At 40.9% G+C, this 22,436-nt stretch overlaps 1 protein-coding gene across 4 annotated transcripts; it reads left to right on the top strand.

The window, feature by feature from the left end:
* The first annotated feature begins 6,350 nt into the window (after positions 1-6,350).
* LOC106044777 (cytochrome P450 2J6-like) lies at positions 6,351-22,139 on the top strand. 4 transcript variants are annotated; one of them, XM_048076763.2, is made up of 9 exons: positions 6,351-6,572; positions 13,538-13,700; positions 14,472-14,621; positions 15,697-15,857; positions 17,102-17,278; positions 17,684-17,825; positions 18,753-18,940; positions 19,915-20,056; positions 21,176-21,978. In XM_048076763.2, exons 2-9 carry the CDS (start codon positions 13,628-13,630, stop codon positions 21,352-21,354), a joined length of 1,212 nt encoding a protein of 403 aa, XP_047932720.1. In that variant the 5' UTR covers positions 6,351-6,572; positions 13,538-13,627; the 3' UTR covers positions 21,355-21,978. The 4 variants fall into 4 exon arrangements, with proteins under 4 accessions (XP_047932720.1, XP_066858172.1, XP_047932719.1 ...); XM_067002071.1 differs by lacking the exon at positions 6,351-6,572 and adding an exon at positions 8,216-8,453 and having other exon boundaries at positions 21,176-22,139; XM_048076762.2 differs by lacking the exon at positions 6,351-6,572 and adding an exon at positions 8,718-9,107 and having other exon boundaries at positions 21,176-22,134.
* The last annotated feature ends 297 nt before the right edge of the window (positions 22,140-22,436 follow it).

Below are 22,436 nucleotides of genomic sequence, written 5' to 3'. Positions count from 1 at the left end.
TCACTGTGAATTTTGAGATTTGAGCCAACATATATATATATATATAAATGTCGTCTTTAAATCTGCCAGAGATTATTTGGTGGGAGTACAACAGAGAAAAGGTGCAGGCTGAACTGTGTCACAGAGTGAAGATACAGAGAGATTTCTTTTAGGTCAGATATTTTTAATGTTTTTAAATGCTGCCATGTTAATGTTTGGAAAGTCCTTTGTAGCAGAGCAACTATTTACTCCTGTTCTGTGGTTGACTCCTGTCAGGATCAGCACTGGGTAGTTGCTAGAGCAAGTGCAAGGAGCTCCTCAAGGGACCTACTTGAATTACAGAGCCTGCTGGAATTAGAGCTGATGGTAAATTGAAAAATACACATGGAAGACACCAGAGATGCTTTGTAATCGCCTCAGAAGTTCAGTGATATACCTGAAGCTACAAAGGCTTGTTGCATACACAAAATACTAGTCAAATCCAATTAAAGAGCCTATAATAGTAGAAAAGGAGGAAAAAAAAAGGTTCCTGTGGTGAATATAAATTTATTTATGTTGTCTGAAACAGACTTGTAAAATGTAAGTGAACTTGTCCTTCATTAATATTCCTATTTCATTGTGAGAGGATAGGACAGCTAAACAAATGATGATCTGTTAAATCAGTCATCACTAGATGTCAGCCACTGTGTCATTGAGATGAGTTTAGGCAGTCCACAATGCATTACAAATTAAGATCTGTCTCATTATTTCTAATTCAATAGCTGATGGAACATGGCATCAAAATAGTAAGGCACTTGATATTTAGCTGTTATTAAATTAAATGGCAGAATAGCACTAGTAAAATATGGAAGATCACATTCTGACATTTTATTTGACTGAAAACTGAGCGCCCTGTTAAAAACTGATGTCAAAGTCTCTCTGGATCTGCATGCATGTGGATAGATAAGGCAAAGCAGCAAATGCTGTGATTTGGGGGTGCTGGGGCTGTCATTGCTTCTTAAAAATGAAGCAGGAAACAGTGGTAGCGTTACAAGCATTAACACCATTGCTATGTGATGCTGTCACTCCCGATGGCCAGATGCTTCCCCAGATACACTTTCAAAAGGGAAGCTCATAAACAGACCTCAGATGGAAAGTTGTCTGGGAAAGCATGCATGAAGCCAAAGCAGGTCGAGCTGCCTGCACCCCTGGGAATGACACAACCCAAAACAATGGACGTAACTACTACTTGTCTGCATGCTCAAGACGAGACGCTCAGGGTACTTTGTATGAAAATTACAGATCGTACATGGGTAGGTTATTTACACATATTTATCTGAGACAGGCTGCGCTCGCTGGGGATTTTTAATTCGTTTGTGCACAGCTGCCTGGAAAGGAGACCCCAACCCACGAGACGTGGCAGCAAGACACCAGCAGGAGGCTCACAGAGGGTACAGGGGGGTCTAAGCTGGGAGCTGCCAGGGCACAGTGGGTGAGGAAGAGGAGGGATGCTTTTCAGAGTCTTGTCTTCTCTGTTCTTGTCCGACCTATTTTAAAAGGGATTCACTGAAACTCATGTTCTGAAATACCCTGGTCTTCCTGAGCGCAAAGGACATTGAAAGCCTGGCTGGTGTTGCCACAGAAGGCCAACAAATCTGAGAGCAAAGGGAGTCCAGACACAGAAGATGTGCTATAAAGGAAAATGTAGAAAATGCAGAGAGGCAAAGCTGAAGCTGCTGGGTTCAGCTTGCTCTTGGAGACGCTCAGAGCCTTACAGTACTGCAGTGCTCCTCTCTCTGCACTGAGTTCTGCAAAGCCAGAGTCACTTGGTGGGGGTGGCCTCACATGTCTTGCCTCTGGAGTGGCTCATGTCAGCAGGTGTGAGATTTGTTCTTCTCCTTGCACATCAAACTGATGCCAACTATTAAAAAAAAAAAAAAAAAAAAAGCCTTTGCTGTAGGGACAACTGGGGAGACAAACCTGTAATAATTATACATTACAGTTGAAACAATGCATCTAGGTCAACTTTTTTTTTCTTTTTTTTTTTTTTCCAAAATTAGGTGGAAATTAAAGGTTTCTGTGGGAGCTTTAACTTTGTTAAAATATAATTATCTCAAAATTAACATGTAAAATGTTTTCACATTCACAGATCTTTACTCAATCGAAGAGAAAACATTTTCTTAGAGGTAAGAGGTTAGGAAAAATGGATCACAGTACAGAGATCTTTTTAAATACACCTTGTTTAGCAGTCCTTTTTTTTTTAACCTGGTAAGAATAAAACACAAAAATTCTAAGGAAAGGAGAAAGATAAGAAAACCAAAGGCTGTGTAGGAAGAGAGCCTAAGAGTTAGTAAGTTATTTTTTTCCTGTATCAGCTGGAAGACAGATAAAGCAGCAACAAGATGAGAGGACTGAGTACTTCAGTAGCTCCAATTATTTATCTTCTAGTTGTCTGCTTTCCAAACTTAAAACAGATCGGTGTTTGCTTCCTTCTATATCAGCTACAAAACGTGACAACAAACGCCATGATCTCTGGGAAGAGGTCACAGAACAGGAGCACATAAAATGCTTTGGGAGGAGAGAGGTCACTGCAAAACAAATATTCAAGCACTGATATATCCTTCTGAGGAGCAGGCAGGGCGGCTGGCTGTGTAGCTGTGTTAGAAAACGAGGATATACATTCAGTGCCAAGGTGCTTGAGCTGGCTGTGAATGACCTTGCTTGGGGAGCAGAAGCCGGCCAGCTCAGCCCTGCAGAGCTCGCCCACTGCCTGCCCTGGTTTGCAGAGGAGCAGTTAGTCCAGATAGGAATTTTCCTTTCTGCAGCGAGCTGCTTCCTGACATTGAGGCTAACCCCTGCAAAGCCAGCTTAGGTGTTTCTACTCTGTGCTGTGATGAATCTGCAGGAAAAAAGTGGGCCTTTCCCACCTTTTAGAAGTACTCCCCTTTGTCAGTGAGAGAAATGTGGCTCCCGTGAAAGAATGAGAAGGGCAAGAGCAAAAGGTAAAGTGGGGTGGAGTTATTTAACACAGACTCCCACATTAGTAAGGGCACAGTTCTTGCCCTTGTTTTCCTGAGCCTTAACAAACATATTCCAGTGTCTGCAGGGTGTCAGAAGCACGGACCAAAGTGAATGCTTCTGCACTCTCCCATTCCTTTAAGAGTTCACCAGTCAATATCAAAATGAAATGAAAATTTGAACATCTGGAACTTCTGGATGTGTTCCCTGGTAGATTTGCTCCATGCCTCTTCAAAGTTTTTATGCAAAGTAAATACAAGTTATAAAGAATAATAATTCTGTACTTTGGTAGTAAATAGAAGACCACGGAAAGTGCTGGTTTCTTAAAACCGCGGTACATCAAGAAGGCTCTCCGGCAGATGGACAATTTAATGCCCTTCTTGGCTTCAGTGAAAACGGTAATGGTGATCCAGAGGAAAATACATTTAACACCCGTGACATTCATGGGAGATTTGTGTCTAGATTAGGTAAAAGAGGTTAGAAAATAACTGGATAAATGTGATGTTTTCAAATTGGCTAGGCTGATTCGTCCCCGGGTACTTAGGGACCAGTATTAACCTCAGAGCAATTAGCAATTATCTACGAGAACCTGTGGAGGATGGGAAAAGGTCAAATGTTTATTTATCTTCAAAAGGTAGGAGAAGTTGCGGAGTTATAAATCAGTCAGCCTGATTGCACTTCTGAGAATATCCTGGCAAAAATAATCAAGTTGTAGGCACTGGGAGGCAAACAGAAAAAGTCTGTAGTCACCAAATAATGTCAAACTAACTTAGTTTTCTTTTTAGGAGAGATGCCATTAATGTAATTTATTGCTCCTTATTGTGGCTTTGGCACAATCTCAGAAAGAAACTAGGGAAACGTGGGGTATGGGAAGCTTTGCAGAATTTAATGGAAAACTCTGGGAATGCTTATGGATGCTACCCTGCCAAACTGAAAGAGGCACTGAAAGGGATTCTGTTCTACATATAGTTCTATTCAGTATTTAATCAAGGACCTTGTTAGTTGGCCTAAACACTGAGCCTGGTTAGGCCGAATTTCTTGAAGTTACCAGATCCCAAACTGCTGCCTGGAGCGAGGTGAGAAATGTATTCCCCAAACTTGTCATGGCTCACAGAAACTTTAAGGCCTTAACTTTAAAACACCGTTTTATCTGGCTTTTTATTTTTATGATTATGAATGTATGAAGGCTGTGATATTTCTGATATTTCTCCTTATTGGTTCTAAGGTCAGATATTTGGAGAGGTGAGATGACCCTATTCCAAAGCCTCTTGTCCTTCCCTCCTTCCTTCCTACCTGTAACGCCAGTTTTCCCCAGGGAGTTTCTCTGGGATTTTTTGTTGAGCGTAACGGTTCTCACAAAGCAGCGAATCACAGCAGAAAAAGGCAGTATAATTTTGCAGTGACTCAAAATGCCTCTGTAAGCCAGAGTATTCCAATTCAAGTTTGATGTCCAGATCTAAAATATTTTTTTTTTCCGTTTTCTTGAATAAAAGATTTAGTGGGGAAAATAGAACATGTTCATTAAAAAAAGTGTTCTGAGGTGTTATTTGTAACTGTATTTTTCCATTCAGAATCTTTCTATTCAGATCATCAACCTAAACGCTCCTGATAATTTTTTTGTTTATTTGTTTTTTTCCTTATTGAAAAGCTTATGAACTTGTAACAGTATCTGTGAACAAATCTCAGCCAATGTTATTTTTAGCCAATACCCCAGGAGCTATTTATTTGCTATCCCGCAGACTGAGATCCTAATATTAAAGAAATAACAATAATACAATTGTAGCTCTTTCCCTCAATAGTTTCTGAGATGCAGCAGGTGAGGCAGGGGATGAGATAATAATACAAGTATGTTCTGGGGTCAGCTGGTGATGTGATGATATTCTGCAAGGAATGCACTTTAAGGAGCATTGCAGAGAAAATGACCTTATGAATGATGTTATTCCGGAGCTATAAGAGAAGGTCATACAATTAAAAGTGGAGAATATTTTCTATAGCCTGCAAACATTTTGAACTAAAATTTTTGACTATTTTGTATTCTATGAGTTTTTGATAGTATTCCAAGGAGTTATTTAAAATGTTTATTCCAATGATGCAATCACATATGTATAGCACGTGCCTTGTAAATTCATCTTGGATTGCCACCAGCAAGCTATAGATGACTGTAGCTTGTCATATAATGAAGGTGGCTTCCCTTAACCTGCTTTTGAGCAGTTTTCAGCAGGGACAAATATCACAGTCACCACCCTCCATAAATACTGAGGGTATCAGTAGCTTTGGCACTCACGGACAGAAAACAATATCCTGTGGAAATGCAGACCACTTTTAAGTGATGTTACAAGCTTTAAGGCTGAGTTATGGGACCTGCAGATGGAGATGCACAGGATTTCAGGCTCACCACTGTCAGCAATCACTGTGGCCTGAGTCACGGCAGAAAAGGACACATCTTTTCAGGAGTTTAAATCACTGCTTAAATCTAGATGTCTAGCGCTAATGCATGTGCTCAGTCTGATGATGTAGTTAACGGAAGCTGTCTCTGTTCAGCCTTCAACCTGCTCAAGAAGAACATCAGCAGCAGCTAGAGAGAGTGGGGGTTAGTTTGTTACAGACCAAGCACGTGAAAAAAATTCCAGTTTTAATATTTCAGCAGTGCAACCTCCGAGGAGCCAGGCAGAGGGCAGCAAAGGTCTCTGTGACAGGGCTGTGCCTGCAGTGCTGTAACCAGCTCAGCAGGAGCCAGCTTTAAAGGAACCAGTTGCACCAGGGCACGCTGCGGCTCACTGCAGCTTCGTTTGCCATCAGTACGAGGCTGGCTGAGGCTGGGATGCTGCTCACCAACACGCAGGTTCAAATGCTACAATACCATGTCTGCAACAGGTTTCTTGGAGACTTTGGTAAAACGCACTGTCTGTGAAGCTTCTTGCTTGTTAGGTCCATGGGGATTGTTCACTGTGACCATGTTCCTCTGATCCATACCAGAGGTCCCTTTTCTCGCTGTGTTTATAGTCTCTCCCACACAGGGGGATGCAGTGCACTGGGGAAGGTCCCATATAAATTATGGTATGTCTCGTATTAACTCTAATTTTCTCTAGGTGTGATAGTGGCATTAGACTGAGCCCAGGTGTAGGAACGAGAAGTAATTATACAATTTGAGATGTGGGAATTGCAGCGATGAGGCTTAGAAGCAGAACGTGGTTCCATTTACCCAGCCTCTCTCCTTTCCTTGCTGTTAAGTACTGCCAAGAGAAAAAAACTCCGCTATGTTCAAAACAAATAAAGTAGAAAACACTGAATAGAATAATTTTAGCTATTGTTCATCAATTTTAGCTCATTGATGGTTTTTATCCAGTTTTTCAGCTGTGTTTCTGAAGGAGGGGAGTCAGGACTGAAAATTATTTTCCACTGATCTTTCGGGTGTGTTTGACTGGAAGATTAAGACAGAGCTGACCAAAATGATTCTCCTTGAATAGTGCCGTCATTTGATAAAGTAAAGCCCTGCACTCCGTGAATCCCAACAGAAAATGTCTCCACAGCTCAACCCAAGCATAATGAACCAAGACAGAGGACTTATCTCTCCACCTGCCATCCCTTTCTGAAAGGTGGGTTATGCTGTAAGTGTAGATGTTGAAAAGATGATTGCCGCGTTATTGACAAGTCGCAAGGAGTGTCTGGATGTAGCAACCTGCATTGCTGCCCATTGACAGCTGTCTGATTGCACATTGATGAATGCCTGCTTTGTTATGTGTGCACAGAGGAATTTTCAGACTTTAGGAAATTTTGTATCTATCGTCCTCTTAAGTTAGTCTCTGTGGAGACTTGAATTATGAGGCATGCTAAAATTTCATTGCTATTTGATCACTTGCTGTGTTATTCACATGGGACAGGATGGACATGGCTAATGGCACAGGTTACCCTCAGTTTTTCAACACCCTTATCATCCAGTGGGTGTAATCAGCCTACTTGTTGCATCCTCCAAATTTGCACTAAAGCAAATATTGCATACATCCATAAGATTTCCCGTGGCATCCTCATTGTATTGTCTGAATGCTGTGTAAAAGATAAGAAGTAAGTATTCACAGCTTCGGGTACCATCAACCTTACTTTGATGGGGAAACAGGCCTTGTAGCCCCAGTGCCACCACTGTCCAATAATGGGTAATTCGATGGATCAGTTTAGGGACTGAGTCTTTTAACAGCTTTAACACATTATCAGCATTTGTGTAAGAAGATACAAAAATAATATAAAATTAAATATTTGTATTCACATCACTGCTGCAGTTGCTACAAGTTGTGAGTAAATTGTGCTTCTCCAGCCCTGAGCTTTGCTGTCTGAAGACAGACATCCATTAAGTGAACATATAATTAGCAATTGGCCACATCTGAAGGGGGGACTACAACTTGCCAAGAATTACACAGGCATTCAGGGTGAGAAGCCAGCTCTCAAAAGTGGTTTTCTGTGGGCTTGGCCAGATTTTCTTGCGCTTCCTGGGCTCTTCATGACAGCATCACAATTCTGCATCAGAGGGATGGAGGCCTGAGACAATAGACAAAGCTTTCTGTGATCTGAATTTGTTCATAGAGCAGGGGCTGCCAGGGCACTGACAGTGCTGGGCATAGCATATGTCACAAAATTAAAGGCTGTGTGCACACTGGGGTCTGAACTGAGCTCTGACAGGGGAAAAACAACCTTTGTTGTTGGATATTGCTGTCCACCTTTCACTGAATGGGGGAAAAAAAAGGGGGGGGGGATAAAAAAAAAGGGGATAAAAAATGTGGGATAGTTCAGTTAGCTTGAAAATAAATGTGCAAGGATGCTACCTCCCTATATGTGCAGTCTGCTTTAGTATAGTTATGCTGGGACCTATAGTGAGGGGGACATAAAGCTTTGTTACAGTGCTCAGCTGGCAAGCATTAATTCTTAGTGTTTCAGCCTTGTGACCTACCATTTTTATGTTCTTGCTCAGCCTTATGTTGAAGTACAGAGTTTTGGAAAGCCTGAAATTAAAAAAATAAATAAATTAGTAAGCAGGGTAAAATGCTTTTCAGTTCTTTTAAAACTTTTTAAACCAATGTTTTGAATGGTTAGAAGTAAGTTTATTTTGTTTATAAAAGTAGTTTCATTATTGTTTTCAACTGTAGATGAAATTTTCCTTTTTTTCTTTTTTATTTTTTTCAAAATCCAGTGTTTGCATTATCCATTCATGATTCCACTTATCATTTTGTGATGCCGTTCTCTTTTGCATCCATAAACTGAGCATCACGAGGATCTCTGGGGGTAAAACGTGTTCATTAAAAGCAGTTATTTGTTATACGATCATGACCACATTGTTTAGAAGATTTTGGCTTAAAACAGGCCAGATGGCACGTTTGAGAAGTAATGTCTGCTGGGAGAAGTTTGCTTGTGACAGAATTAATGACGTTCTCTTCAGCTTGGAACATGTTATTAAAATGGGTGAGGAAAAGACAAGTGGTAAAAGGCAGGTATGTGCAATGCACAAATTTAACAGGACTAAATGTCTGCAGGAAAGACTAGTGGAAAACAGAATTTTGGCCTTCATGTTGTTGCAGGCACTTTTTTTTTTTTTTTGCACAACGCAGAGAAAACCAGCTATGAAATGTGTCTGCGAACTGTATGGTTTCTGGAGTCATAATATGCAAGTATACATGTACAAACTCTGTTTTTCCCCCTGGCTTCTGAAGGAACAAAGCAGACAGTGTGATCTGCTGAAGGTGGACAGGAAATACCAAGTGTAATAGCAGAAGAAATTATCCTACCGTTTTTATAAATACTTAAGAGGAGAGATAAGGATGTATCTGCTGGTAACAACGCCTGTGAGGCTCATCGGTCGGTCAGGAAACCTGGTCCTTCTTATTTATTCACGGATTCCTTTTCTAACCTGTGTTTTCTGGGCACTGATCCAGCTGAACCTGGCCGTAAATCCGTGAAATGGCTTCGCTTTGGAGAGGTCTCAGCGACTGGCAGAGGGGAGGCACCTGGCTACCAGCCGTGTGAGCTCTGCCTATTTCTGGGAAGCCACAGCAAATGGTGAGATCATCTTGCTGTGAAAACTGCCTGGAAATACTCCGATGTCTTCTTATGTGGTGGTTCCTGCGTCCAGCACTGCTGTGTGAATGGTAGGTCTGTTAGGGCAGCTGAGGGCTCCTTTGTGCAGGTGGCTCCCCTGGCAGGAAGGAGGGGTGTGAAAAGCAAGAAAAATGGAAGCGAGGGCAAATTTCTGAGGTGAAAAGACAGGATCTGAGGAAAAGTGTTTGAAGACCTGGGAAACACTCAGCAGGTTCAGAAGCGATGTGCTGAGGAGGGGCAGCTGATCTTTTCAGTACGTGTCCTGAGAATCTCTACAAGCTGAGGGGATTTTCCAGTTGGTGAAATAATTTGTAAGACATTGTGAAGAAAAATCTTTCATGAAGCGTATAAGCCTGGAAGACGTTGCTTCTTCCACTCCTATTTTTCTCCGTTTGTACATCAGTTCTTCAGCCTTCGAGGGCGCTTCTCTTCTCCTCCTCTGTCCCCAGGTCCAGAACCTCACCCTTGTGCTGTCCTGTGCGTGTTGGATGTCCCCACTCTGCTGTTCCAGCTGTCACGTTTAACCATGGGCAATATGTAAAAGTGATGGGCTGCCTCTCATTTCTTGTGGTAGGAGATGGCCTTGCTAGTGTGTGTGTATGTATATATATGAGAAACTCTGATAGCTCTCTTAGCAGTACTAGTGTAGCTTAATATCTATAGGAGAAGCAACAGTTTTGATCTCAAGTAGCGTTTCTCAATCCTTCCACTCAACACCTGTGAAACATTTTTTGGGAAAAAGGTCCGTCCTGGACATTGCTACTGGAATACACAAGCAATAACATAATAATTGGGGCAATAAATAAAAATTAGGTCAAATATGTAGATTTGGTTTGCTGAAGTGGGGGGATGTGTCCATGTACTGCAGTTGCTTCATGTGCAATCAATTGAGAAACTTATGTATAAAGGACTGCATTTTCTTTGCCAGTATCGACTGCTAATCTCTTGCATATTAATTTGCTATATAGCGTCAGTGGCTGCCACCCAACTTCACCTCTGATCCGTAAGTAATTGGCAAATGCTGAAAGCTGCTGAGTGGGCTTACCATCTTTCTTGAAAGTCACACTAGTGGAGTTGCTATAGGTGATGGAAATTATTTCCGGAAGGCAGGCGGCCGAATGGCAAAGCCACGAGTGACATTGTCTGAGGGCTTTCTTCCACGGGAGGTTTGGATAAATGCAGTCATTGATGAGACGTGTCCCTGCCTCCCCCAGGGGATTGGCAGAAGAGCAACAAAGAACCAGCACAGAGGCAGATGCTGAGAGAGCGAGCAGATTAACAGGGCTTGTTGGGGCACAGTTCAGGCTGTAAGATCAATTGTGAAGGGAATTTCTTGCCACACATGGTGTGCAACCCTCAACCCCCCTGTTCTCTTCATATTAGCACCTCACAGTGCTAGTCCCCATCATCCAGCTGTCCTTGGAAGCAAGGAAGAAAACTTCCCAAATGGGGAAGAAAGGCATGAGTCAGCCTTCTGCCCACCGCACTTTGCACATGGCTTATTGCCATGTTGCTACTTTAGCAAAGCAGATTTCTGCTGTTAGCAGCTTAATGCAGTTAGTGCTATACCTCAAAAGGTCGCTGGCTCTGCCACCGTGCTAGAGATTTAGGGGTGTGTATGTGATGGAGGGTTATTGAGCTTCTGTGCTACCAGTTGATTTTTTTTCCCTTAAGACAGACAATTTTAACACAGAAATTTCACCTAAATCTTTATCCAAAGTATTTGGCAGAGGCTTATTTATATTCCTGAGTCAGGCTGTCAAACCTGGAATTTCATGGAAAATAGCTCAGCTTGAGACAAAGTTTGCAAGGAGAGAAACAGGAATGACAGTGTAATTGAAGACTGGGAACTGTCACAATTTCAGGTTTGGTCAGAGGATGTTTTACCTTCTCGCAGGTCAGAGGATGTTTTGTCTTCTCACAGTTACCAGCCAACCTGTGACCCTCCATAACATCCACGTGGCCACTTCCATCTCAGTCTCCCTGTGGTTTGTACCTCCTCTTCCTTTACTTCTGCTTGCCACACACTGATTAAAGACTCGGGGGAGTTGTAAACACCTGACTGCAAAGGATTTACAACAAAAAGTGTAAGGTGGAGATAGGTAATGGGAGTTGTTACTGCTCCACTTACACTAATCTGGGATAATGCATCGCTACAAGTTGAGTGCAGTAATTATAATATATTACTGAGTTGGGCTGATTCTGTCTTTCATGTTTTGCAGCTGACTATCATTTGAATTCCTACTATGTAAATATTGGGGCATTAATACTTGTCAGATTAGCCAGTCTGCTCCGTTACACGTTAAATATAACTAGCATGTAGGAATATCTTTGCTTTGACAGATCAAAAATGTGGTTTATAATGATAAAGCACCCTGAGATATTTGACAGATTGGAAACCAGAGAAATGTAATCATTCCTTATTGTTAGTATTGCATGAAGTAAATTGAAGTTATAGGTCAGTGCTTTTATCTGTTTTTTTTTTTTTTTTTGTTTTGTTTTTTTAAATGCTGGTTTAGAAGTATACACATTGTAAAGTCCTGGATGTCCTGGTTTTGAACATATGAACTGTTTAAAAACAAAGGTGGTACAGGGGTTACATTGGTATTGCAATCTTTTAGTCTTACAGTCTTTATTCATTATTTTGTCTGTTCACTGTTGTATATTATTGCAACCTTCTCAGCCTTTCTTTGTCTCCAAATTTTCTTTCTAGAAGTGATGTTGACCAAACAGATAAAGAGATGAATATGATTTTATTTAGTCTTTTAAAGAAATTTATGTAAGTCAGCATTTCTCCTGACTTTAGTTGTCTGCACAAAACTAATTTTGTTCAACTTTTTCAATATTTTAAAATTGATATTTTGGCTATTTTTTCAGATGTTGTATTTTGCTGAGTCCTATCACAGGTATTTCCTGCTTCACAGTTGGCAGTTTTAACTAACTTGTAATACCTCAGCCTCCTTCCCACATATGCTGCCCATAATGTCCACTTGTTACTTTTGCATAGATAAGGTCATAAAAAAAAAAACACCTAATTTTCCATTCTGTCTTCATTGTATAATGCAGGCATGTAGGTACCTATGATAACTGCAAATTTTGGCCAAATGAAGGAGACAGATTGACATCACTGAGTCACATTACTTCCCTAATGTTGCCAGGTTTGCAAAATACTGCATTCATGTATGTGTTGGAAGGCAGGGCAAATTCTTGTTCAGACTTGTACTTCATTTTTTAGCGAAGACGCTTTCTCTTTGCCATGCCAAGATAGGATCCCCTGACAATTGACACCCAGTGCTTTGCCCTTTGTGTGTTGCATACTAGGTGTGAATCCCTTCATTATCAGAGGACAGATTTTTGATGTGTTCTGTAAACCTATTGACAACTGGTCATAGACATAATACCCAGGATTTTGAAACTGTGATTACAAATGTAGAAAATAAACCAAGGAAAATACAGTCCTTAATATAAGTTACATACTCAAAAAAATATAGATGATAATGACAATTATGATTTAATTACATTTTAAATAGGGCATAATTTTTATATGTTGATTGTTTTTCTCATTATTTAGTTTTAAGTTTTTAGTCATTATCGTAATGTCATTAATATGCACTTGATGAAAATATTATTGTTACCATCTCACTGGAAAAAACAAGTTTGAACACTCAAGGCCAAATTTTCAGAAATTACATGTAACGATTTCATCTTCTAATTGCATGCTTAGTCTCCAACTACTGATGTTTTTGTCTGTGTGAACTAAGTGTTTGTGAACTGGGAGGCAAATCTTAATTTGCAATCACATATAAAGGCAACTTAATATTTGTGGCTAAAACGTCTGTTAAATCTAACCTATGAGAGTTACATGCCAGGATGTAAACAGTAATCTGAATTCAGTGATTCTGAGATGAACAATTGTGCATGTTTTTAAGGTTCTCAAGGCAAATACCTTCAGCACACGTGATTCCACATTTTCAGGCTGTGGCTACCTATAGACAGCTAGGTACGCCCTTGGTCAGGGATTGGTTTGATGTATCTTAATATGGAGAATATATGGGGTGCAGAAAAAGGGCAGGCAGTGATAAAGAGGGAGGGACAGAGGGAGGGAAAGGAATTGAGACTCCACAGGAGTCAGTCTGCAAAGAGAACTGGTGGAACAAGAAGGAAGATCACCTTTTCCAAGCTCCACTACATTATTTTTGATAGAGAGAAGCTGAAAAATCAGCTTTGAAATGCTGACAATAAGTCAAACGTTTGTAGTTCTGGTCATTTTTTTGTTAATTGTTCAATTTCTCAAACTGCGAAAGGCATGCCAGCAATTCCCTCCTGGACCAACTCCTCTCCCATTGCTTGGAAACTTGGTGCAAATGAACTTTCAGTTACGTCGGGATCTTCTGATGGAGGTATTTATTTTCAGATTATCCTAATTGGTTAATTTTACTCAGTTTTATCTGTTCTTTTCTGGCACTTTTCCCATCCACAGCTGGCAAAAACTTATGGCAACATATACACCTTGTGGTTCGGGTGGGCACCAGTGATCATACTGAATGGATTTCAGGCAGTGAAGGATGGCATGACTACACACCCTGACGATGTTTCTGGAAGGATGGTATCTCCTTTCTTCAGAGCAGTGGCCAAAGGAAAAGGTGAGATTTTCCTGCCATAAATAATGCACAGTAATGTCGACTTGGCAAACTACTCCTCCTCAGCCTTGTTAAACCCTCTGCCCTCCCATCCAGGATGCTCTGTCCAAATAGCCTATTAGCTCATGAGAATAGCTTGCTATTTGTCATGATGCCTTTTGTCTTGAGCTTTCCCAAACCTGGGAAATGTTCCAAATCAGGTTGTTTCTAGGTGACCTTTTTTGCTGTGTTCAAGATGTGTGCAGTCCTAGTGCAGAACTCAGCAATCTTACTCTCCTCATAGGATAATTCATTCTGCTGCACGTGATTTTGCTGTATGTTACATGAATGCAAAGCATCATTATAGGTTTTGGCAACTATATAGACTATGTATGGTTGCCAAACACCTTCCATCATGAGTGAAAGACCTATAACACCCACCTCCAGAAGTCTCATAGCTATGTTAGCAGTCACTCTTAAACATTTCCTGAATATCCTTTGAGAGTGACTCCGTCACATTAAAATCCATTTCTCCTTAATGTATTTTAGGATTTTCTAGCAAGAAGTGGAGCAGTCAGCAGATCCTTAGAGTGCTCTCTTCAGAAATTAACTACAATCAATATTAAGAACATGTGGCTTAGTTATAGTTTGGGTATATTTGGTTATGATAATTTTACCTCCTAAAGTTACTCATATCACAGTATATTCCTTGATTTACTCATGTATTTCATAATTATTTTTAAATGAATGATTCAGGTCTATGGCAAATATTAATATGCCAGGGAATGCTTTCAGGTATTTTACTAGCAACCGGTCGCTCATGGAAGCAGCAGAGACGCTTTGGTATAATGACTCTACGCAGTCTGGGGATGGGGAAAAAAGGCCTGGAGTATCGTGTGCAAGAGGAGGCCTCTCACCTGGTGGAGTTCTTTGTGAGCCTGAAAGGTATCTCTCTGCTAAAAAACTAGATGCTTTTCAGTTTCTGGATCCATGTCTTTAGTATGCAAGCTTACCTACCTCTTTCTAGGGTTGGGGTGGGTACAGTCATATATCCAAACTCACCAAAGCCTGAAGAACAGATAGAGCCTAGTATTACAAGTGGGAATTTCTTTCCTAAAAAGCTTTTTCTAAACCTACTGAAGTTGAGAACTTCTGAAATCTTCCTTTCTTGGGCTTACTATTTGTCTATTATTTACTGAATGTACAATGACATGACGTCACTGAGTTGCAAACCCATCCACAGGTTGCCTACAATAGGTAACTGAAGAGTATTGCAGAGCTCAAGTCATTCCTCTAAATTCCAGTGACACTAGGTGCCATGACATAAACTGGATATTTTAGTGTCTGACCGGCTAAGTAACCATTGGAAACAGAATCAGAAGTAGGAGGCGGGAGGGGAACTTCAGAGGATTCTACACCTGGTTTGGTGGAGTCCAAGCCAAGATCACTTCCATCCAAATAACTTTTGGAGTCTGTCTCATATCTTTTAAAAAATCATCAGAGAGATGATGATATACTCTCTACATCTGAGACTGTAATCATTTTATTACTTATACTTAGCAGTTCCTATCCATCTATTCTGCCTCTTAAACTTTCCCAAGCTTCTTCAGTTTTTTCTCCTAAGTAGCTTTTTATACTTTTGAACATGTTTGTTGCTATATTCTCTCAGTTCATCTCTCATGACATTTCTTGCCTTCCACGTTGTCTAACTTTTCTTCCATACAATGGAGGACAGCAGGTTTAATATTATATCCTCTAATTAATCTTGATTGTGCTATACTATTTCACAGGAAGGGCTATGAGACTGTTTTAGAGCAATGAGGAAACAGTTTAACCTATCCTTTACTCTAAGACTATGTTTTATTTTCATGAATACATATTGATGTCACATCTGTCCCCATTCATGCCCCAGATGGATAAAGAGATAATTTTATGTAATTTCTAATAATATCTCATCTTATCTGTATAAGGAACAACTGAAGAAAACATTGAGAGTGAATGCTAGTTACTGTGTTTGCAGGAAGACCTGTGGATCCTTCTTTCCCTCTCTTCCATTCTATTTCAAATGTAATTTGTGCTCTGGTTTTTGGATATCACTTCTCTGATGAGGACAAAACCTTCCATGAACTGATCAGTGCCACAGAGAACTTATTCAGATTTGCAGGCAGCTTCATTTATCAGGTGCGTAAATCACATGCTAATTTTTTTCTGAAATAGGGAGAAAATGAAAGTGTGGATACAAAAATGGGTCCTCACTAACTGCAGAGCAACTGGTTTAAGGTTTATGAAGAAGGTAAAAATTTCTAAGAGACAAAGAAAGAGATAATTAGATAAGTGAAAGACGTCATTAGTGGAGTTATTCTGGCAATAGTTCAGTGACTCTGACTGTAGTTATTCATTATTTTTGTTGAAGAACTTGGATAGAAAAACAGATGATATTTGCTGATGATCAAAGCAAGGAGACCGTAACAATACAGTGGAGGTTCAGGATATCCTGCTGCAAGAACTCATAAATATTGTGGATTGGAGTTATAAGAATGGAACAAATTCTAATAGTACAAAATTAAATGATGAATCATATCAGGAATTAATGAGACAATTATCTGCTACATGCTTAGAACATTCCAGTCCAAAGGTTAAGAGCAAAGGGACTGGTGGAAACTAGCAGAAAACAGGATGAAAAAGGCAAACAGGATCCTAGAGTGTTTCCAGTACTGTTTTCCCTTTAGATCCAGAGAAGTGTTAAAGTACGTTCTGATGTGTAATGATCTGTGGGACCTTTTCCAGGGTCTTGGCACTTTATGTTGTGAGTTTGGAGTGAAACAAATGTTAAAGAAGGATTAGTGGAATGACCAACAAATGACCACATAACAAAATTTGCGAATTTTCCTTGGTAGGTTTGAAAGAACATAGGCAGTGAGGAGACAGAAATGCTGTTTGCTTGGCAGGGTGGGATGGCAGATGCTGCAAAGAGATAGCTATCCAAAACAGAGGACGGTACTTTGAGCTAACAAGTATGCATATAAATACACTCTGAGCAGAGTGAAGATTTAACATTTTTAACCATTACCAGTTCCTCTAGCAGTTACAAGGACTCTGAAGAGGGAAATGAAATTCTCTTAGAGTGCTACCCAGTCTACACTTTCCTTCTGTTAGCTCCACCATTTGCCTGAGTTAGTGGCATGAGCGGAGCGTTGGCAGTATTGCCTAGACACTGAGATTCAGGAGTGTGTCAAAGTTAATATTAATGTTTCCCCACATGATGAAAAAAAAAAAAAAACACACAACAACTACTAAAAGCAATGATAATCTGTTTATTCCACTATCAGCATTTCCAGACAGGACAATTCAACCCTTTGGTGTTCCTAGAGCAGCTTTGTTACTGACAGCTAATTCACACTGCCTCTTGTATGTCACTCCCCCAGCTGTATGAAATTTTCCCCTGGCTGATGTGTCGTCTCCCTGGTCCTCATAAGAAGGCATTGTCTTGCTATGATGTCCTCAGTTCTTTCGCGAGGAAGGAGATCAGAAGACACGTGGAGAGAGGGATGCCAGATGAACCGCAAGATTTCATTGACTTTTACCTGGCTGAAATAGAGAAAGTAAGTATTCGTTCTGCCTGATCACACTGTTGGATAGCTTACTGGACAGACCAAGGCCAAATGAGTGACACATTGCGGGGCACATGTTTAGAAGTACACTCTGGGCTAACTGTAAAAGTTGCAATTTGTTCTAAATTTTTCAGGATTAAGTCATCAGGCATGAAACTGCCTGTTTGTTGTTGTTGTTTAATGAAAGAATAATCCACCTGATGAAAAAGAGCAACACAGCCTTTACCACGTACATTTGGGAAACTGTTAATTTCTTAGTACTCATCAAAAACTGTAAATTGGAGTATTCTTAGTGCACGTGCCATTATTTCCACATGTGGAAATAACGACTCTCGGGAGGCATACAGGATAAACTAACTTCCATATTTAACTTCAACTTTTTATCATCGTCTTCAGTCTAAAGATGAGGACAAGCCCAAGTATGATGAAGACAATTTGGTGTGTGTTATAAATGACCTTTTCCTTGGTGGCTCAGAGACTTCAAGCACAACCTTGTACTGGGGACTGCTCTACATGGTGGTGAATCCAGACATCCAAGGTGAGAGGGATCCTTGCTGTGAAATACTGTGGGTACTACAAATGTTAATGAGGACTGGATGTAATGAGTCGGAGGCACAAAAGCCACTAGTTGAGTCTGGATCTCACTCTCTGGAAACACTAAGAACAGCATGCTAAAATTATAGCAGTGGAAAAAAACAAATATCCATCCTCTCACCTGACCACACCAGATGGGTGAAGGCAGTAGTGGTGAGAGAAAAGTTAGTTCTTTGCACTGACAAGTCAATGCCATGAATGCCTCTGTAGATCCAGACTGAGTCTCCCCCACCTAAAATCTACACTAGGAAGAGAAAGGATATGGCCAGGGTTTAAGAAGGACTTGGATAGTTCTGGAGTCGACGTTTCTTCCATCTGCTGTGCTCAAGCACTGAATGTGAGGAAGATATCTGTATTTCCACAATCTGAGCAGGAAGCTGAAAAGACTGTGTCATTGCATGCATATTTGCATTCAGAGTCTTAGGATGATTCTGATGTTTTTTGTTCAGTGTTGCCATACTTGGACCAACTTCTCCTTTGCACTGGGAGTTAATATCCAAGGCATTTGCGTCAATTTTGAAAATGAGATTTAGATTTTGAGATAAAGTAAACTAAGCAATCCCTAAATACCTTCAAAATGTGGAGCTGAGTGACTCACCCTACACCCACCAAGCATACTGTGAGTTTAATGTCGAAGCTGAAATAAGTACAGTATAGTCCTTGTTTATGATTCTGGTCCACACTGCTGTTTTGTTTGTTTGCTTGTTTTGCTCTTGACTTTTAGTTTCATATGTTAAATTCAGATGTTAAATCATAAAGACTTTATGTACTATGCTGAAATACTACTTTTTCCTATTGCTTTAAGGAAAAGAGACCAGTTGAAATATTTGATGCATTTTTCCCATCTGAAGTGGTGAATATTTCTCCACAGAGAAAGTGCAGAAGGAGCTGGATGCTGTTCTGGGTCCTTCCCAGTTAATCTGCTATGAGGATAGGAGAAAACTGCCCTACACAAATGCCGTGGTACATGAAATCCAGCGCTTCAGCAATATTGTCTTTGTTGGCATGCCCAGAGTGTGTGTGAGGAATACAGAACTGCTAGGTTTCCCCGTCAAAAAGGTACAGACAAATGACACAACAGCAGAGACCAGCTGTGCTTGGCTGGGGATATAGACTGAGAGGAGAAATGTTTGTCAAAGCACTGGTTAAGACATTTTTGCCTAACTTGGCACTGCCAGTACTGATGGGATGGAGGAAGACTTGTAAGGGGATGGCTAATAGCTCCATGAGCTGAGATAATTGCAGTGACCTGCCTGAATCCGTACAGCTGAGAGACTGTCAGCTACAGCTGACAGCGAGGGACTTGCTCCCAAATAAAGCCTGAGACAAGTGTTCACAGCCACTAAATAATTTTGTAAAGTGACATAAGCTATGCTGAGTGCCAGTTCTCACTGGAAAACCCTAGCAAAAATCGGTTACTTTTATTGCAAGAGAGATGGGAGACGCCAGTACCATTACTGGCTTCCGTGTTTGGCCCCACCTAACTCACTTTGTGGTGAAGGCTTCGGTCTCTGTTCTGGCTGGATCTGACAGTCAGGTACGCTAAGGCACATGTGTTGGTCTGCTGGGAACAATGTGCTCTTTACCAGTAAAGACAAAGCCTGAACAACTACTGCTAAAAGGGCTCAGAGCCTGCTGTAAATGAAGTGATGAGTATTGCAGTGATTTCTGGATGCATTTCTCTTTCTCTCAAACCCGAAAGAAGGTTTCCAAGACTGGGACCTGAATATCAACAAAAGAGACCTACTACAAGTGTCATTAAAACTATCAGTAGAAGTGGGCACCACAATATAGTTGTACCAACATCACTAATGCTTATAACACCCACTGGCATGGTCGCAAGGCTGGGAACTGATAATTTTCAGCTAAGAAAAAGACCAACAACTCCTGTTTTCTAGCAAGATACTCCTCTAACCACTTGATACCTGCACATTAGAAAGGAATGGCAACGAACAGAAGTCTTATCCACCAGGCAGAAACTGAGAGGTGAGAGGTTAGTCAATAGAACTGTATCAGTGGTTTCTTCCTTGCAGGGCACCATTGTTTTGCCAAATATAGCGTCTGTTCTGTATGATCCTGAGCAATGGGAGACACCTCGGGAGTTCAACCCTGGCCATTTCCTGGATAAAGAAGGAAACTTTAAAAATCGAGAAGCCTTCTTACCGTTCTCAGCAGGTAAGTGAACCGGCAGTTTGAACGATCCCAACAGATTAGATAAAGAATACAGAATTTTGAGACTGTGATATTTCTTCAGATTACACCTTATATCACCACTGTTTGTTTCTTTTAAATAGTACTGGCTTGTATCTGCCAAGAGAGACACTTCTGTGCTCTCCAGCCCCAAGCTGCTCTTAGTACAATGTGGTGGGAATCCCACTTGAATTCCTGAACCTCCTAGGCTTGTTAAATATTGCAGTCATCCACATTTTTTTTTCTTGTAATATTCTTCATATGTATTTTTTTTTTCCCTGAGAAGTAATGTACCTTTTGTATGCTGGAGTTGCTTGCAATCCCTCTTATAGGAACGAGTTGAAAGAAAAGAAGAAATGCATCCTGATATACAAAGTTCTTGGGTACAGAACTGAAAAGCCAGATGCAAAAGAAAGGAATTAAGATGACAAAGCAGAGTTTGAGACCACATTCAGCAGTAAAGTTCCTACTCTGTTTTAGTATCTCTGCTGGTGTAGCAGGGTAGTCACTTAGATGCCCATCCAGGAGTGGTTTCTTAGCACAAATGGAATAGCTGGCTTTTGCTTTCCCTTAATTTGTCTGCTAATCTGGAAATGTGAATGTATTATTAACCCGTTTATTTTTTTTTTTGTTTCTGTGCTGTTCGTGCCATTGGTTCCAGTGAGGAACACTTGGAAATTAACAGTAGGCTTCTTGTTTGCTTGTAAAGTGACCAAGCCTTTGCTCAGTTGCAAAGGCCATTGCTGAGTAATTTTGATCTGTTGACCTGAACTCACTAAGAAAGCATGTGCAAACAGCTGGCAGATTCTTCATGTTTGACCCTGAAGCTCAAGATCTCCTATAAAAGGAAAGTAATTTTCTGCCAGGTCAAGAAAGAAAAATGGTAGTACCTCAGGGATTTGTGCCGGGCTTTTCGTTTGGTGTCTCCTAACGTATGACATTGGAGGGATGGGATCTTTCTGAGAAAGAATTCAGGAAGTTTTATTTCTGTGGTTTTCAGGATCCTGGCCCTGAACAAGAGCCCCCTCTGCTTATGGCAAGAACGAGCAAAGTGATTACAAAACTAAAAAATTCCTAGATACTCACTGTCCTTTCCTTCTGCAGGGCACCGAGTGTGTTTGGGGGAGCACCTAGCAAGGACCGAGCTCTTCATTTTCTTTGCCAACCTGCTACGGGCATTCACCTTCCGCCTTCCCGAGGGAGTGACAAAGATCAACACAGAGCCAATTTTGGGGGGTACGCTGCAGCCTCACCCGTACAAGGTTTGTGCCATTCCACGCTAGGCTGCAGCACACCACAGACCACCGTGAAGCAGCCACCTTTACCTCAGTGAACTTCCTCTCAAATGTATAAACCTTCTTCTGCCAGCCAGTATATTGGTATTGGTCTATCCCAGGTCTATTCAGAAAGTGGACACAAGCCAAGATCCAGGCAACTTTTGGTTTGGTCCCAGAACATCTTGCAAGGATCTTAACCTGTTTTTTCCTCTTGGAGAGCACCAGAAGCAAGATGCTGTGGTTCCCAGTTGTGAAGACAGCCTGCTGTGCCTCCATGCTGTAGCCAAGCAGGAACACTGCGGTGATCACTATTGAGCAAACCTCAGTAAAATTCAGCAGAGGACCTCAGCAAGAGCTAAGTAGGTGTCATTTCTGTGAGTGGTTTGATGGCCTCGAGTCATTTGACTCTGGAAAGTACACCTTTAAAGTCCTACTTCGGTTCTTCTGTCCTGAACTTAGGCACTTTAATTTGTTGGCAGGTACAAATAAAAGGGAAACACACTAAAATATGGGCGCATGTCTGAGTTTGAGTTAAGCATCTCTCCCATGTGGAAGATGAAGAGTCAATTTGAAGTTGAATAAACTTAAATTTCATATTTACTAAAAACGTCAATGTGTTGCTTGGCAGTGTGATCATTGTTATGATGTATTGACAGTTTTATTATTTTTTTTTAAATCCATTTTCTATGATGCAGAGTCATGCTGACATTGGTCGCTAAGAGGTTGGGACCTTTAGATCTAATCAGGCCTCCTGCTTGTCGGATGAACACAGTAACTGGTGGCAGTAGGAGCCCATTAACAATTCTGCCTGGAAGAAACATAAATGTGGGGTGAGATATTCACTTTGCCAGTGGATTTCACTGCTACCTGTTTGCAGCACAGGCATGTAGTGACTTTGGAAAGCAGCATCTAGGGACTTTTTGAATGCTCAGATGTCCCCTGTCTTCTCTGGGCCCTTTTCTTCGTTATAACTCATACCATAGTTCATTATAACTCATACCACACTTCCTGCCCTCCATTCAATCTCTTTTCAGTCTCTCCTTCCCCATTTTCAGTTCCTGCTCCCATCCACTCCTTATCCATATGTC

This window comes from Anser cygnoides, chromosome 9 (assembly GCF_040182565.1).
Source record: "Anser cygnoides isolate HZ-2024a breed goose chromosome 9, Taihu_goose_T2T_genome, whole genome shotgun sequence".
NCBI classification, from domain to species: domain Eukaryota; kingdom Metazoa; phylum Chordata; class Aves; order Anseriformes; family Anatidae; genus Anser; species Anser cygnoides.
The sequence above is the reverse complement of the archived record's forward strand: the minus strand, read 5'-3'. Positions and strand labels throughout refer to the sequence as shown.